Source organism: Sitophilus oryzae, unplaced genomic scaffold, assembly GCF_002938485.1.
Source record: "Sitophilus oryzae breed Bouriz unplaced genomic scaffold, Soryzae_2.0 scaffold_888_pilon_pilon, whole genome shotgun sequence".
Taxonomy (NCBI): Eukaryota; Metazoa; Arthropoda; class Insecta; order Coleoptera; family Curculionidae; genus Sitophilus; species Sitophilus oryzae.
Genome location: NW_022147514.1, coordinates 921,386 through 938,700, shown reverse-complemented (window position 1 = coordinate 938,700; position 17,315 = coordinate 921,386). Strand labels below are relative to the sequence as shown.

The window sequence follows — 17,315 nt, the reverse complement described above, 5'->3', positions numbered from 1 at the left end:
TTGGCATTTTGAGAAAAATGCATTTTTGATAAAAATGTTTGCTTGTTTGAAATGGTTAATCCCGTTTATACTTTTTAAAATTTCCATACCGTTTTAGAGAAAATAAAAAAAAACATGAAAATATAGTTGAATTTTTTCAAAGCCCTAAAAATCAAGAGGCGTTTCTATCATCTATTCTGTTCTATGGTAATATAATTTCGTTTCATTCTTTGATAGAATTTTAATTAACGTGATATTTTTTGCTGTTTTTAAAATGTTAAGGAAGCACAAAATTTATTTAGTTCAGTACTACGAAAGGGGTAGTAGATATCGGAAAATGCGTTACCTTAACAACAGCATGAAATATGACGTTAATCAAAATTAATAATAAACATCTATCAAAGAATGAAATATAAATTACATTACCATAGAAACGCCATTTGATTTTTAGGAGTTTAGGAACAAATTCAACTAAATATTTTTTTTTTTTTGTTTGGAAATTTGGAAAAGTATAAACGGGATTAACCGTTTCAGACAATCAATTTTTTTGAAAAATGTATTTTTCTCAAAATGTCAATAATAAAAAAATATATATATATATATTCTCTTGTAAAGACAATCCGGGGACAGTGCATACACAGCTACAATAGGTCCGTGCGGCTGCATTGAAGGTTTCCACCTGAGTCCCATTCTTAGTAAATACAATTACCGTATGATCGAATAAAAACGGCGTCAACTATGGCTAGGAAATGACTATCAATGACATTTCCCATATAATTTTACATATAAAATGACAGCGATCTTCATTTCATAGCCATCGCTGACGCCGTTTTTATTCGATCATACGGTATAATAAAGATGCTTTTATACAATTATAATAAACACGTACAGGGTGTCCCATTTTAGTTGAAATCATACGGTATCTCCGTTATTAGTGAAGATAGAAGGGTTCGGTTTGCACCAACCTGTCCCGCTTTTTTGTCAAAGGGAAGATGCTGTCAACAAAATTTTCATAGCTCTCTTCATTTCTGAGCTGCAGGGTCTGTTCGAAAATTTTAGAATTTGTGACAGCCCCCGTATCTCCGTTATTGTAGATGATATCGAGAAGGCGAAAACTGATTCTTGTAGAACTTTCTACGTAGAATACAGTGGCGTAGACTGTTTTTCTGCAAAAAAATAATTTTGAAAATATTAACGAAGTTATGTTTTTTCAAATGGAACACCCTGTATATTTATAAATCATATGATCCGCCTTGCTATGAGCTTCTCAAATATATAGTCACTCTAATTTGTTTTTACTATTTACTGCAATATTTAAAATATATAATTTTCTATAATCTAAATGGTATTTCCTAAAATAGACATACACATATTAAAATTTTATTTGGGATTGATATATTTTACTTTTGAACTGTTACCACTGAACTTCTGAATATATTTTTCTCTTTTCTATAACAGAATTTTTTATAATGGGATGGGGGTTTGCAAATATATAAAAGCTTGCATTATTAAAGCATTTTCCAGGTATTCGACATCGTATTAGTTGCCACGATATATTTCATATTTCAAAAATCCCCAAAATCAGAAATCGAGAACGGACAAATCCGGAAATCAGGGAGGCCATCATATGGGTACATTGGTTCAAATTCATTGATTTGAGAAATAATAATTTAATAAAATTCGTTGTAAGTTAAGTTGTGAGGGGGGGGCCCATCTTGCTGAAAGTATAATTGACGTAAATTTGCTAAAGAAATATTTAAAAGTTGCGATACGATAGCTTCCAAGATTTACAAATAGCGGTAGAGAGTTAAGTTTTCCTAATATATAAAGAATTAATTAGTGACTCTCAAAATAAAACAAGACACAGATAGCAGTATTACCTTTAATAATTCTTTACAGTTTTTACAATCGTGGCCTACTAATAAATATGATCTTTTAATATATTTTTTAAAATATTCCATTAAATAATGAAAATAAATATAGAGTATTATATATTTTTGAGAAGATTATGGCAAGCCAGATCATATAATTTATAAATATACAGGGTGTTCCATTTAAGAAAACATAACTTTAGTTCATATCTTTAAAAATATTCTTTTCGTAGAATAACAGACTACGCCACTGTATTCTGCGTAAAAAGTTCTACAATAAGCAGTTTTTACCGTCTCAATACCTTTAACAATAACAGAGATACAGGGGGTGTCCCAAATTGCAAAATTTTCAAAAAGACCCTGTAGCTCAGAAACGAAGAGAGTTATGAAAATTTTCTTTACGGCATCCGTTTGACAAAAAAGTGGCACAGGTTTGTGCAAACCGCGCCCTTCTATCTTCACGAATAACGGAGATACCGTATGATTTCAACTAAAATGGGACACCCTGTACAAGCTAAATTTCAATTTTTAAAACCATATTTAAAAAGTTGATCATATGATTTTCTTTTCTCGTATACCGAATGCGTCTCGGAAGTGGCTCACCCCTATAACTTTTTTATTTTTTCAGATAAAAAAAAAGAGATTTGGTATGTTAGTATATGACATAAATTAGGATTGATGGACGTATTTGGTCACTTCCTGTTTCACCGGAAATGACTACAACTTTTGTTGTTTAAATAACACCCTTGGTATATTTCTAAATTATTTGATAGAAAATGACACTCTAAATAGAATGACATATCATATATCAACTTTTGACATTTTCACTTAAAAACAAATCTTATTTTAAATGAATTTAAAAGATTTTAAATCTGGAGTGCCTATTTTAAATCTAGTTGGCTATGTTAAAAACACTAATTTTTTTTAGTCGGTTAGCCTTGGATCACATCACAATTTTTTCAAATGGAACGAGGGTGGCTTATTAGCATATTTGGAAAAAACATTTATTACAAATAATTTGGTACCACACACATGGTATTTTGAGTCAAATTATCGTTATAAACCGCATGTTACAATTTCCAATAAACCATATGCGAAAATGTCAAAAGTTGACATATGATATGTCATTCTATTCAGAGTATCATTTTTTATCGAATAAAGTAGAAATATACCGAGGGTGCCATTTAAAAATCAAAAGTTGTAGTCGTTTCCGGTAATTTGAAAAAATAAATAAAATTGTTGAATTGTAGAGAATACGAAGAACCCCAAATAAAACAATTTTTATTGACAATCCCATTTATTCTTACAAAAACGATAATTTTCTGATTTTTTTAGCCTGTATACCTATTCATTTTTTCTTGTAGATTGTAGAGGATTCAAAGGATGCGAGGAGAAGGAACCAAGTGCGTGTATGCTTTTTTGGAAAGACAGTTTCATTGTAAGTTTATTTTAATATATTTCTTTACCCAAACATTTATTTTTGAAAAATGAAGTCTTTAAATGTATAATCGTTGATTGAAAGAATTGGGAAGATATGCAACCCATCCTAAGGGGCGAATTTGTGACAAAAGGCTGATTTGATTTCCTCTTACGTCTCAATCGCTGTATTGTGGAGACGCCAATCGTTCTGCGGTCAACGAATAAAACACTTATTTTCTCTAATTCGGCCAGCGAAGGCATATCGAAAACAGTGTGGATCTGAAAGCGACAGTGTTGCCATGTTAAAATGTGTAATACATTTTTTTTGACGAAAATATCTTTCGATGAAAAATCCGCGTTTACGTATTGAAAATTTATTCGTGTTAAACATAGAATAAACAACAAAAATAAAAATTCTTTTATAGCTACTGAATATGTCGTATGATCGAAAAAAGTGGTTTAGTTGGCTTGGAAATGACGATTATTGATATTTACCATAATATTTTATATATGAAATAACAGTGATCTTCATTTCCAAGCCAACTCTGACGCCGTTCTTTTAATTAACGGTTGTTCTCAATCATATAATATTATATTAAATTGTTTAATGATAGAAAATCCATATTATTAACGTACTGTGCTCAAAATCCGTAAATCTACGAATTAATCAGTAGTTCTTGCAACGCTCTCCGGCAACCACTCGCTCTGTCATGTCCACTGAAAGCAGAACTACGGTACAGTATTCTTTATCCGCTGCTCTCTAAATGACTATCAGCGCGCAGCGACGCGACGTAAAGCTAAACTAAATCTCGGACAGATTGACGGTAACGCTAGCTACATCTCGAACAGGTTTGTGCCACGAAATCGCCCATAAGGTGCGCATCTTCTTATTTCTTCAATCAACGGTATAATGTTTTACTGTTTTTAGTGGATCTGTACCGCGTAGAGATGTTTTTGACTTTGACAGCCATAAAAATGAATTTGCCACTTGTAAGAGACCCGATTTTAAAATTGCATTAAAGTTGGCCGAGGAGTATATCAAGGTAATTTTTTAACGTTTTATTCTCAACTGCTTTTAAACTTTTCTAAATGTATATAGGGCAACCGTGAAAATGCAGAGTCTGAGGGTGATACAAGTTTGACTAATATTGCTGAAGATGAAAGTACTTCAGATACTCCAAAACAAACAGTAGAGGTAAGTAATAACAATTTAAGACGCTTAAGTAAATCATGCAGTATTTATTTATAATACGCCTTCTTTATGTCCTTTAATTTGTTGTACTTATAATTTTTTCAGCACATCTCATACATTTTTACATTAAATCCTATAAATTAAAACACATTTCTATGGTAATATATCGTTTTCATTCTTTGATAGATGGTTATTAATATTGATTAACGTCATATTTTTTGCTATTTTAAAATGTTAAGGTGCATTCTCACGACTCGTGTACTTGACAAACATTTGTTATTGGAATACTCGCCATGTCGCATGTCGTGAGAACGGTTCCCTTGGTCACTCGTCGCGTTCCCACTCTGTCGGTAAACATAGCCCGAGTCAAGGGATCACGATTATTCGTACACTAGTCAAGTGTAGACTTGGCCAGCCTTGGCTATACTTGCCGAGGCGCAAAAAAATCGACTGCGCAAATAATTGTACTGTTATAACGTATGTCCCGTTTATTTCGGGATCGTAGTGTTTTTCGATTTAATTGCGGATAATTTAAAACGTTAAAGCAATAATAGATTATATAATATCAAATTTACATTAATAACTTCAACATTGGCGACCTACCTAAGTCGTTCCTTCAGGAATAAATAGAGTGGACAAATGAAGACTACACGGGAAAAAACAGATACCTATGTCACATTTTCATAGAAATTAAAATAGCGACACAACTTTATAGGCAAATGTTAGCGTCATTCGAGAAAAAAGAAAGCAATAATACGCTTAGTCCCAGAAATATTACAGCTTGGTTATTTCGCCATACAAGGGAAAAACCAGAGATGTCCTTATGCATGGGCGACAAACATTCATCTTGCAATTAGTAATACATGTAATAAATTTATGTATTCTCTTCTAATAAAACCCTACTTATATATTAATTTTCTTCCTACAACAAAAAATAATAGTTTAGTTTAGGTTTTATACAACCTTTAATTGGACATCCCTGGTTTTTCCCCTGTTCCCCGGCATTTTTATTTCGATACTTCAGAATATTGCAATAATTATACCAATATTAATAGTTCGTAGAAGTTCGAGTCGGTAGTAATATATATTTTTCTAATTATTCAACCGAAAATAACAGATTTCTTTAAAAACACGAAATTGTATTTTTCTCGGCTCCAATTAAAATGGACAAAGCTGGTTTTTCCCGTGTAGTCTTCAAATTGTGTTTTTTTTTTGGAATATATGGATTTATACGAAAATGAGCCCTTCATATGGATGGCGAAACATAAAGAACATAGAAATCGTATTGCAGTGTACAGTAAAAGAACTTAAAAAGAAAAAAGAATCACTAGCAACGACAATTTCAGGACGGCCGGTATCCATGGATGCGACTACTATTTACTATTATTATAACTATTTACTTGCCAAGGATTTAAACAAGAAACATGTCATGTCAACAATGTCAAACAATGTTGTCCTGGCACTGCTGGCGTACTTGTTGAAATGGACACGCACAAAACACATACACAAGAAGTGCTAGCGCCTTGCTGAATATTGGAAAGTGAAATTGACGTTTAAATTTGACACTGTTGACAAGTCTACTGCTACTAGCGCTCCCAATATCGCTTGTAGGAACTAAGGACTAGATTTTAACGCATGGCGGGAAGTTTAAAAAAATAAAAAAATTTAATTCTTCATTTTTAATTATGACATACATAAAAACACAAAAAATACACACATTTTTTAAAAATATGTTTAATATCAATATCAAATATACAACAGAAATTAATTTCACCACAACAAATTAATAAAATTAAAAGAATAATTTTACAAGTAGATCAAGAGACAAAATTAATTATAACAAAACTGAAAAAAATGGCGTCATAGATGGCTTAGAAGTGAAGATATATATTGTTACGTTTTTCGTCGGTTCCGTGTGGATAGAAAGTCACAATTTATTTAAACACTATTTATTTAACACTAATTAACAAAAATAATAACGATAAAAGACTTATAGAACTATTTACAAACGATTTATAACTAAGAATTTATTTTGAATTTTAGCGCGTCAACTGTATATTTATAACTGCCCTCTCTAGGCCACTGCCGCCGGCTTTTATACCGACAGGTAAAAGAAATCTAGAATAGTCCAAAGATCGTTAGGCGCATAGAGAAGGTTTTCGAATGTTCTCGTATGTACGAGTCCATTCTAGTGGGTCTCGATTCTTCTCGAACGAATGAATCATTGCGGTGTCTATGCGATGTTAAGGTCATCCGAGGGCGGACCATATTGTGAGGTTAGGTCGAGTCCACACCGGCTCGCAACACTGCCCCCTTCTTAGGCACATGCTCGTCCCGAGATGTATACGGTGAATGACGGTATTTGCAAAGCTGGCCCCTGGTACATTGCGAAGTCTGGTAGAAATAGCAGTCTACAGTTTTCTCTCCCGATCTCAGCTTTGGGTTGTAGCAGCAAACGAGGATCTCGATTCCCGTAAATCTGAACAAGACTTCAATCATGTTCCGGATTGTACGCCAACTCAAACCATCGAGTCCACACGCCAGCTTCGGAATGGCTAATCGTGCAATGTTGTTGTTTAGCAGGGCTTCTCTCAGTTCAATCAGGGTCTTCCATAGATTGAGATAAGTCGGCTTACTCGGGGACCATTCCTTGGTGACCAGGTAGAAGATGTGCCTTGCTTGACCATGTGCATTGTCGGTTAGCCTCAAGACGCTTCCAACCTCTGGATCCTGTCGGCGTAGTTCTCCGACACGCCCAAACTTCTCATTGAACGTCGCAGCGATTCCTCTGGACATCCGCAAATCTCGAGCCACACAATGAGCGAGCGAATAATCAGGAGGCACGGAAAAGAGGTCTCGTTGATCTTCTTTGGTTACACCATAGCGAGCCTTCTCACTGCTGTTGTATCGGGCCATGAAATCGTCAAAGGACATCTCCGAATCAGGGGGATCAAAGCTGCAGGTTCTCACGGTCCCAGCACGATCTTCTATTTCGCCTTGGTAGGGGCTCAAACGGTTGAAATGGACTACCCTCGGTTTTCCTTTTGGCAATTTTCTGATACGGTATACGACGTCATTAATTCTATCCATGACTTCGTATGGCCCTTCCCACGAGGATTGTAGCTTCGGAGATAACCCACGACGTCTCTGCGGGTTATATAGCCACACCAACTTCCCTGGTTGGTATCCTCCATGCTCAGCTTGAATGTCGTAGTGTTCCTTCATTCGGTCACTAGCACTTTGAATATTTAGGCGGACTCTCTGATGAATGTCGTCCATCCTTTGACGTAGTGTGTGGACATAATCTTCTCCGGCGACTTCTTCTCCCGGTCGGCAACCAAATTTCAGATCACAGGGTAGGCGCACTTCCCGTCCCATAACGATGCTGGCTGGAGTTTGCCCTGTAGATTCTTGGACGGATGAACGGTAGGCCAACAGGAACAGGTGAAGAAATTTGTCCCAGTCTCTTTGGTGGTCAGAGACTACTTTGGCCAGATAACGGTTGATAGTTCTGTTCATGCGTTCAACCATCCCATCGGATTGTGGATGTAGAGCAGTCGTCCTGGTCTTGCGGATGTTCAGGACTTCACAGACGCCTTGGAACAGATTGGACTCAAAGTTTCTTCCCTGATCTGAATGAAGCTCCATGGGAACACCAAACCTGCAGATCCATTCTTTAACAAGGGCATCAGCAATCGTGGACGCTTCTTGATTTGGCAACGCGTAGGCCTCGACCCATTTGCTGAAGTAATCCATTACTACCACAATGTATTTGTTGCCATCGTTCGTCTCCGGGAAAGGACCAGCCACGTCGATCGCTATTCGTTCGAAGGGACTACCAACATTGTACTGGCGCATAGGGGCTTTACCACGCTTTTGTGGCCCATTAATGGCTGCGCAAATGTCACATTTCTTACACCAGGCCCTCACATCTTCTTTGCAGTTCACCCAGTAGAACCGTTCACGCAGCTTGCCAAGTGTCTTGGTAACACCAAGATGTCACCGCTGGTTCCATTGTGAACTTCCGCCAAGACTTCCGGGACCCTCTTCTTTGGAATGACGATCTGCCTTCTCTCTTTTTGTCCCTCTGGTCTCACAATCACACGGCGAAGTAATCCGTTATCTATTACCAATGAATTCCACTGGGACCAGTACGACTTCACGTTCGGCGAATATCTGCAAACTTCCTCCCACGTTGGTCTCTGGTCCGCGTTTTTCCAGTTAATCACCAAGCCCAACTCTGGATCACTGATTTGGTCATTTGCAAGATCTTCGGTTTGCCAACTATCACCAACCACAGTCGTCCTTAAGACTTTCACTTCTTTCTCTTCTTTGCAACGATTTCCCATCTGTCCGCAATTCCAACAGCGAATCGGTCCCCCCTTCTTACTCATATACTGATCCAGTACTTTCCGCACAATCCTTTCCACTTTGGAATCGTCGGAACTCTCCTCAACAGCCCGTACAAATCCTAGAGACCTAGAGCATTCTTTCGCGGCCTCAAATTCCAGGGCACGTGCTAGGGCATCTCCCAAATGCGTTGGATGAGCTAAAAGAAGTGTTTGCCTTGTCTCGTTGTCACATAAACCATCAATAAAAGCCTGTACTTTTAAGCGCTCCATAACATTTTCGGGCATAGCAGGGTACGCAAGGCGAACGAGGCGGGCTACGTCGGCTTCAAACTCCTGCAGAGACTCATTTGACTTTTGAATGCGATTTTTTAGCTGGGAATGATAGACATGTTCCAAATGAGCTTGGCCGTACCTCATTTCTAAATGTCGTACCAATTGCTGATAATCTCCCTGTTCCGATGTGACAATGTCTGCAGGATATCAGTGGCATCTCCTCGCAGTGCGACAGTCAAAGCGGTAGCCTTTTCAGCGATTGTCCATCCGTTCGCTCTCGCAGCGGCCTCAAACTGGCAAAAATAATTGGCCCAAGCGGTTTTTCCGTCAAACTGTGGAGGCTTAATAACTGACTTTGAGATATACTTATTTTCGACTAGTTTCGGTGCCTCCGATGTTTCTTGACATTTTGGTGAATTGGCCTTTTCTATTTCTTGTTTTAAAATTTCGATTTTTCTATTTACATCTTCCTCAATCTCCGTTATTTTGTCTTGTAGTTCCGTAGAATTCTCTATAATCTTATTGTTTAAACTTTCTTCTAAATTAAGTATTTTGTCATTGAAACTGGCTTGTAGATCTTTAGAATTTTCTATGATTTTATCCTCTAAAATATTAATTAAATCCTGGGAATTTTCCATAATTTTATCTTTCAAACTGTCTTCTAATTTTTGAGAATTCTCTGTGATTTTATCTTCTAAATTAACTTCCAAGTCAATTATTTTACTATTCAAATTGTCGTTTAAATTGTCTTGCAATTCCCGGGAATTTTCTGTAATTTTGTCATTCAAACTGTCTTCTAATTTTTGAGAGTTTTCCGTCATTTTAGCTTCTAATTTTTGTAGGCACGAGTCAAGGTCACCTTCGAACTCAAAGCAAAATGTGTCCGGATCCTCGCCTTCCTCCCTTAAAACGTCTCTCAGTCTGGTTTGCAAAATGCTTTTCTTTCCATCTGTCTCGCACTCTCTCTCTTCCAATATGGATTTCAGTTCGGACACTTTCAAGTCTTTCAACAATTTCTTCGCAGCCATTGTTAGTCTTTTTATTTTTCTAGTCTATCACACACGCCACACCTGACACCAATTGTTACGTTTTTCGTCGGTTCCGTGTGGATAGAAAGTCACAATTTATTTAAACACTATTTATTTAACACTAATGAACAAAAATAATAACGATAAAAGACTTATAGAACTATTTACAAACGATTTATAACTAAGAATTTATTTTGAATTTTAGCGCGTCAACTGTATATTTATACTGCCCTCTCTAGGCCACTGCCGCCGGCTTTTTATACCGACAGGTAAAAGAAATCTAGAATAGTCCAAAGATCGTTAGGCGCATAGAGAAGGTTTTCGAATGTTCTCGTATGTACGAGTCCATTCTAGTGGGTCTCGATTCTTCTCGAACGAATGAATCATTGCGGTGTCTATGCGATGTTAAGGTCATCCGAGGGCGGGCCATATTGTGAGGTTAGGTCGAGTCCACACCGGCTCGCAACAATATCATAATTTTGAAAGTAAAATTATATGGGAAATGTCATCGATCATCATTTTTAAGCCAACTGGACGATTATTTGAAACATACAAGCTGAGTTCGTTCATAGTGCTCTGAGAAATCTAGATAAACAAAGAATAATAAATTAAAAGTATTCCAGGGGAAAAGAGAGGAAAAACCTGTATCGTCTCTGATATCTGTCAGGGTATTGTTGAAAGTGTCATCTTTTTGCTCGAAGTTTTCAGGTCGATCAAAAAGACATTTACAACAATACTTTGCCGTAACTTACACAAATATCAGAGAGAATACAGGTATTACCTCTCTTTTCCTCTGAGATGCTTTATATCTGTTGTTCTTTATTTATCTATATTTCTCAGAGCATAATGTCGAACACGACTACAGTATATAATAATTTCAATATCCTAAGTGGAAAGAAAAAAGATCACCTTTCTGTTTTGTACTATGGTCCCTTTCTTCCGATGGCTCATCTCGTTGATATTTAGGAAGGTCTCCATAAAATATATATTTTACTATCGGTCCTGGGATGAAAACATATAAAATTCAATTTAATGATCCTTTTCTGTCACCTAAATCAGGAGAATGACGATGAGCATGTTAAGATGAAAAAAAAATTAACAACACTTACCTACCCGTTAGTCCGAGGAGTTTTATCAAAAACCTATATTTGCCTAAATAATTTATGTATTAAATTTGCAAAGCAAACTGCAGCGTGTAAACAAAACAAATAAAATGGCGACAAGTCAACGTCAACGACCCGACAAGGAGAAAAGTGGTGTTCAAATAACAAATTATGGGTCACCAAAAATTGTTTTTGTCTCCTTTCAACGCACACTTCAGAAAGAAAAAGGGATGAACTGTAATACTGAAAGAACGTCAAGGTTTTATCTGTCACTCTTGTCAATAATTTATCGGTAAGGAAGATTCCTAGAAAATCGCTTGTAGTCAAGTTTTGAACCATTGCCAGTTCTCCCATAAGAAGTGTCATCCACCTGTGGACACATCGTACGTCGTGTGAGCGCCTCACTTACCAATGTTGTTTACAAAGTGGGGATGGTGGGGATACTTGCCAAGTAAACGAGTCATGAGAGTGCGCCGTTAAAAAAGCACAAAATGTATACACTTTGTTCGTAGCATTGAACTAAATAAATTTTGTGTTTCTTTGACATACTAATACAGCAAGAAATATAGCGTTATAGTCAAGAAAATAGGTCTTCAAATACGAAGCTTTGGTAAAAACTTGAATTTTTGATGAGTTACTTTGAAAGATCTAAAAATTAATTGTGAAAGATTTTTTAAATTCATCCCCGAGAATGGATGAAATAAATGGAATTATTTTTTTAGAAATTATGGAGAAACGGTAAAAACTAGAAAAAAAGTTCAAATAAAAGTTGTGGAGCGTCAAATTAATTAAAAGCGTCAAATTAAAAGTATAGAAATGATTTCTATACTTTTTTTGCTCAGATCAAAATTAACCATGGTAAAATCTAGGGAATGATAGTAGAAATTTAAAAAAAATATAAGTTACTGAAAAATTTATATATTTGACATTTTTATATTCAATTTTTTTAGAAAATTATAATTTTCAATTAAGTTTAAATTCACAATAAATATAAAGTTTTTTTTCAAATTTCGGAGAAACGGTAAGGACTTTTTAAAAAATTTCAATAAAAGCTGTCTTTTAGCTTCTAGGCACTCTATCTCGGTTAATTTTGATTTGAGCCAAAAAAGTATAGAGACCATTTTTGTCTAAAATTGAACGCTATACAACTTTTATTTGAACTTTTTTTCTAGTTCTTAGCGTTTCTCCGAAATTTCTAAAAAATAATTTTATTTATTTCACCCCTTCTCGGGGATGAAATTAAAAAAATCTTTCACATTTCGTTTTTAGATCTTTCAAAGTAACATATATCAAAAATTCAAATTTTTACCAAAACTTCGAATTAGAAGGCCTATTTTCTTATACTTTTATATACTTATAAATATATCTATATACCGGGTGCGTCTCAAAAGTGGCTCACCCCCATAACCTTTTATTTTCTTCAGATAAAAAAACGAGATTTGGTATATTAGTATAAGTATGACATAAATTAGGATTGATTGATGTATTCAGTTGTTTTTGGTCACTTCCTGTTTCACCGGAAATGACTACAACTTTTGATTTTTAAATGTCACCCTCTGTATTTTTTTACTTTATTCAATAGTATCATATTTCAACTTTTGACATTTTCGCTTAATAAAAAGTCGTATTTTAGTATTCAATCTAGAGTCCCATGACTTGTTAAAAACATTAATTCTTAATCAAGGAGCCTTGGAAAAGTATATTTGATCGTCTAATGCTTTTAGTGTCTTGAGACAACGGCCCAGCTACGTCGAAACACCGGTTCCCATTAGAACACCGAAGTTAAACGACGTAAGACAATACTAGTGGATGGACGGGTGACCGGTTCGAAACTCTGTATCGTGCTGTTGTCCAAAGGCAAAAGTGTAAAATCTATTGACACACACTGCTCATTCACGCCGGTTCGAGGCCGGATGAGATCAGATATCTCGTGAGTAAGAGTCGATTTAGACACTTGCTAAGTCGGTAGGCCATTGACCATGATATGGCCGAGGACCGCGGTTCGGATTCCGCGTAAACAAAGTCTCCGTCCAGATTAGCCCTGGCAGCAAAAAGGAGACGTTAACTGAAATCTTTACTTTACTTTTAGTGTCTTGTTCTGGCCAGTTAGAAAATGCTCAAATCGTATTTTTACTCATATCTCAATTTTCTCAAATGGAAGGAGGGTGGCTCATTAGCATATTTGGAAAAAGCATTTTTTACGAATAATTTGATACCACACACTTCGAGTCATATTTTCGTTACGAACGGCTAGTTATAATTTCAAATTAACCATATGTAAAAATGTCAAAAGTTGACATATGATATGTCATTCTATTCAGAGTGTTATTTTCTATGGAATAAAGTAAAAAATACTGAGGGTTCCATTTAAAAATCAAAAGTTGTAGTTATTTCCAGTGAAACAGGAAGTGACCAAGAAACAATTGAATACGTGAATCAATCCTAATTTATCATATACTATCATACCAAATCTCGTTTTTTTATTTGAAAAAATAAAAGTTATAGGGGTGAGCCACTTTTGAGACGCACCCAGTATATTGAAGAATGTATTTATAAGAGAAGATAATAGGTAATAATTTTCAAAATAAAACTCTAACTCACAACACAATACACTTAAGCACTACTTTTAAAGTGGCGCGTTTTTAATTTTCTTAAAAGTAAAGGAGGTTGCTATATTGTGATGAAATAGTGTTTTATTTTGCTGTTGTAACGCCAAATGTTTAAACCTCAACTGTAATCGGTAATATTTTTATTTTATTTAATAGAAAACTTCATCCAGCAGTGAAGTAGCTGTGGCTTCCGCAAGAGGTAAAAGTAAGAGAAAGGCATCAGACGCTTTTGAAAATGGAAATAAACGTTCCAAAAGTATGGGCTTTTCCATTGGAGATGATATCAATGGTGGTGCAAGTCGAATTGAGATGCTTAACAGATCAGCAGTACTTGAGAGGCCTGTAAGTTTATAAAAACCGAGATAAAAACTTTACCATAATTAGCAAATCTATTTGGGTTGGGTATTACTTAAATTGCAGTCACTCTACTATGAATAGAATTTCTAATATATTTTTTCATAAAACATCTATGTGGTGGATTCATCTCTCCAAAAAAATTTTATGGGTATTTCGCCACTGCATTGCAAGAAAATCTACAAAATAAAATAGTTATTTTTTGTAAACACTTCTGGCCTTAAACCTAAACGGACGCTGCTTGTCAGAGGTTATGGTTACAGTAATACAAATTTGCCTAACTAAGAAAAAAATGCTTAACGTTATCTCTTTCCGTCGTTGGAAGCAAAAAAATACAAAGAATAAAGAAAAAACTATTTAAAATATTTAAATTCGACTATTCAAAAACACTTTACTTTTTTAAAACAGAACAAGAAACCGTTGACGTTCTGTTAAAATGACATTATATCAAGTTAAACTTCAAAATTAACAATTACTACCTGATAACAATTACTTAATAAGGTAAAACCAAAAAGCCCCAAACATTTTGTATGATTATTTTTAAATTTTACGTATGTTATGATTATTTATATTATGTTCTTTAAAATCAAAGAAACGATTGCCATACATTACTAACATCTACAGATGCATGAGAAAATTCTGCATCATAAAATTCTCTATAAAAATGTATCAATACTTTTTTTCCTTAGAGCCACTGTTTCTGAGATATAACGAATCAAAGTTGTAATTGTCATAATATGCACACGTTTCCACGCCACCTATGAGGTGGTGTACTTAGTGCGTTTTTTTAACGTAGTTTCTCCAGTAGGCCTATTCCACATGTCTACTGTGATTCTGTTTAATTGAAAACTATTGCAGAATAAAAGGTATTAGTAAGGATTGGAAATTATAATAGCGATGGAAATAAAAAAATATAAATTTACTAGTCTGATTCATAACCTTCAAATACTTCTTTTTGTTGTTCTTGTTAATCTTCTTCTTCTTCTTGATCTTCGTCTTTTTCGTTTTCTTCGTCCTGGATGTAAGTAAATTGCGTCAATAGTGATGTATCGCATGTTTCTTCGTTGGTATCAAACGAATCCTACTAAGGTATCCTACTATTGGTGATTCAACATTAGAACATGACCGACCTTGACAATTTGTATATGCCAGAGAACAAAACAGTCCAACAGCCAGAATTACTGTTGTATTTGATGGCTATGATAATTGCACGAGAAATATTAAAGCTAGCAGCGTTTTTTTTTCTTTTGTAGAAAGGCATTTTTAGAAAAGCAATCAAAAGATAAAAAACGCTGCTGAGACTATCAAATTGTTGATATAATAATATTTTGAGTTTAAACTATCTCTTTAACAGCAACTTTTTTTCCAAAGCCTACCATGAATTCACTGAGGCGTCGTTTCTTAGTCACTTTCATTGATATCTTAATTATTAGTTATTAATACACCTAGTATTATGGTATTCTAGTATATTGTCGATTTTTTGAATGAAATAATCTTATCTATCTTATTTTTTATTAGAATGGTCATAATCAAGAGGGCTTATTTTTTCGTATTTATAATAATTTTGCTAATAACTTTGGTTTGAAAAAAGGTTTTCGCTGAATTTTTAAACTTTTATTACTCTTTAGTATCAGCTAAAATTACATATACTATCGAATTTAACTTTTTCGAAAAAACGCGTAATATTTGTTAAATTGTAAGACAGCGCCCCCTAGCGTCTACGGTCAAAAGCTTATTTTTATTGTTTTTATGGTATAATATAGAGTAAGACACTCTCTTTTAAACGAGCCCTTACTTGTTGAATTGCGATCAACCAGTCCGGAGTTATTAACATTTAAATAAAAACAGATCTAACCTTCCCCCACCACTTTATTTTAGCAGATAGGGGAAAATGGTTCTAACAAAAAATATGCAAAAATTACTGAAGATTATTAATCTATTATTTATAGTATCCGATATCTAGGCAAAATTGTATAAAAACTCCTTTTTCTTATTTTTAATAGCAGTTGCGCCCTCTAGCGGCCGCTCTACAAACTTGAAAACAATTTCCAGCAATTTCTCATGCTCTCTTTAGTTATAAATATTTTTTTCCCGCAAGCTCTACGACTAATACTTTCTGAGATACAGTCGAGAGCTATTCTTAGTGGGACACCCTGTACAAATTGTCAATGCCAGCCATGTTCTAATGTTGAATCACCAATAGTAGAGGATTCGTTTGATACCAACGAAGAAACATGCGATACATCACTATTAACGCAATTTACTTACATCCAGGATGAAGAAAACGAACAAGACGAAGATCGAGAAGTACTCGAGAAACCATGTTAAAAAACGCGCTAAGTACACTACCTTATAGGTGGCGTGGAAAGATCAGTGGCGGATCGTGGCTTGTGAGACTGGGTAGGCGACAAAATTGTAATTACATCTATTTGTTCCCCAAAATTTACATAATATCTTAACCCAGTTCGTAAAAACCAATATGTTAGCTTATGGGTTAAAACACAACTTAAGAATATTTAGGATAAAACTATACTAACGAAATTTTTTGAAAATGTTTTTAGTTAAAAAACATAATTTCTTGATAATATGACAACATAGATATTAGATTAAATTGACAAGAAAGAAAATCCAGAAAAGATCCAGTGGTTCTCAAAATTTTAGCAAAAAAATCTTTTTTTTTTGGAATTTTTCAAGGTAAAATAACTCAATAACTAAAATAACTTATTTGAAAAACGATAAAGAGAAAATATTGTTTCTTTTATCGAGATCTACCACCCCTTAAAATACTTGCACTTATTTATGGGACACCCTGTATATTAAATTGATTCGCCGATCTCTTAATAATGAAAAAAATTATTTATTATTATATCAGTAATGTTATCAGATCTTTTTCAATTGAAAGTAAGGCAAATGACAATAAACGTTTATTTTTCATTGAATTTCTAGTGTAATTTTTAATGCGTTTCAAAAATGAGACTGTTGCTGTCCGGGTGGCGGGAGGATGCCCGCAGGGTGGAGTTCTCTCCCCTCTGCTATGGAATCTCGTTATGGACGGACTGCTTGATAGTCTCAACAGGGCTGATTTTTAGCACTCTGGGATACGCAGACGATTTTGTCGTGTTAGTCAGAGGTAAG

At 34.9% G+C, this 17,315-nt stretch overlaps 1 protein-coding gene across 1 annotated transcript in view; it reads left to right on the top strand.

Annotated features, from left to right (window-relative positions):
- Window positions 1-17,315, top strand: part of LOC115890608 (putative oxidoreductase GLYR1 homolog) — a 126,374-nt gene that overhangs the window by 1,511 nt on the left and 107,548 nt on the right. The window contains exons 3-6 of the mRNA XM_030910886.1: window positions 3,215-3,288; window positions 4,198-4,312; window positions 4,369-4,464; window positions 13,983-14,168. Coding sequence (XP_030766746.1) covers window positions 3,215-3,288; window positions 4,198-4,312; window positions 4,369-4,464; window positions 13,983-14,168 — 471 coding nt within the window. The remainder of the gene's footprint in view (window positions 1-3,214; window positions 3,289-4,197; window positions 4,313-4,368; window positions 4,465-13,982; window positions 14,169-17,315) is intronic.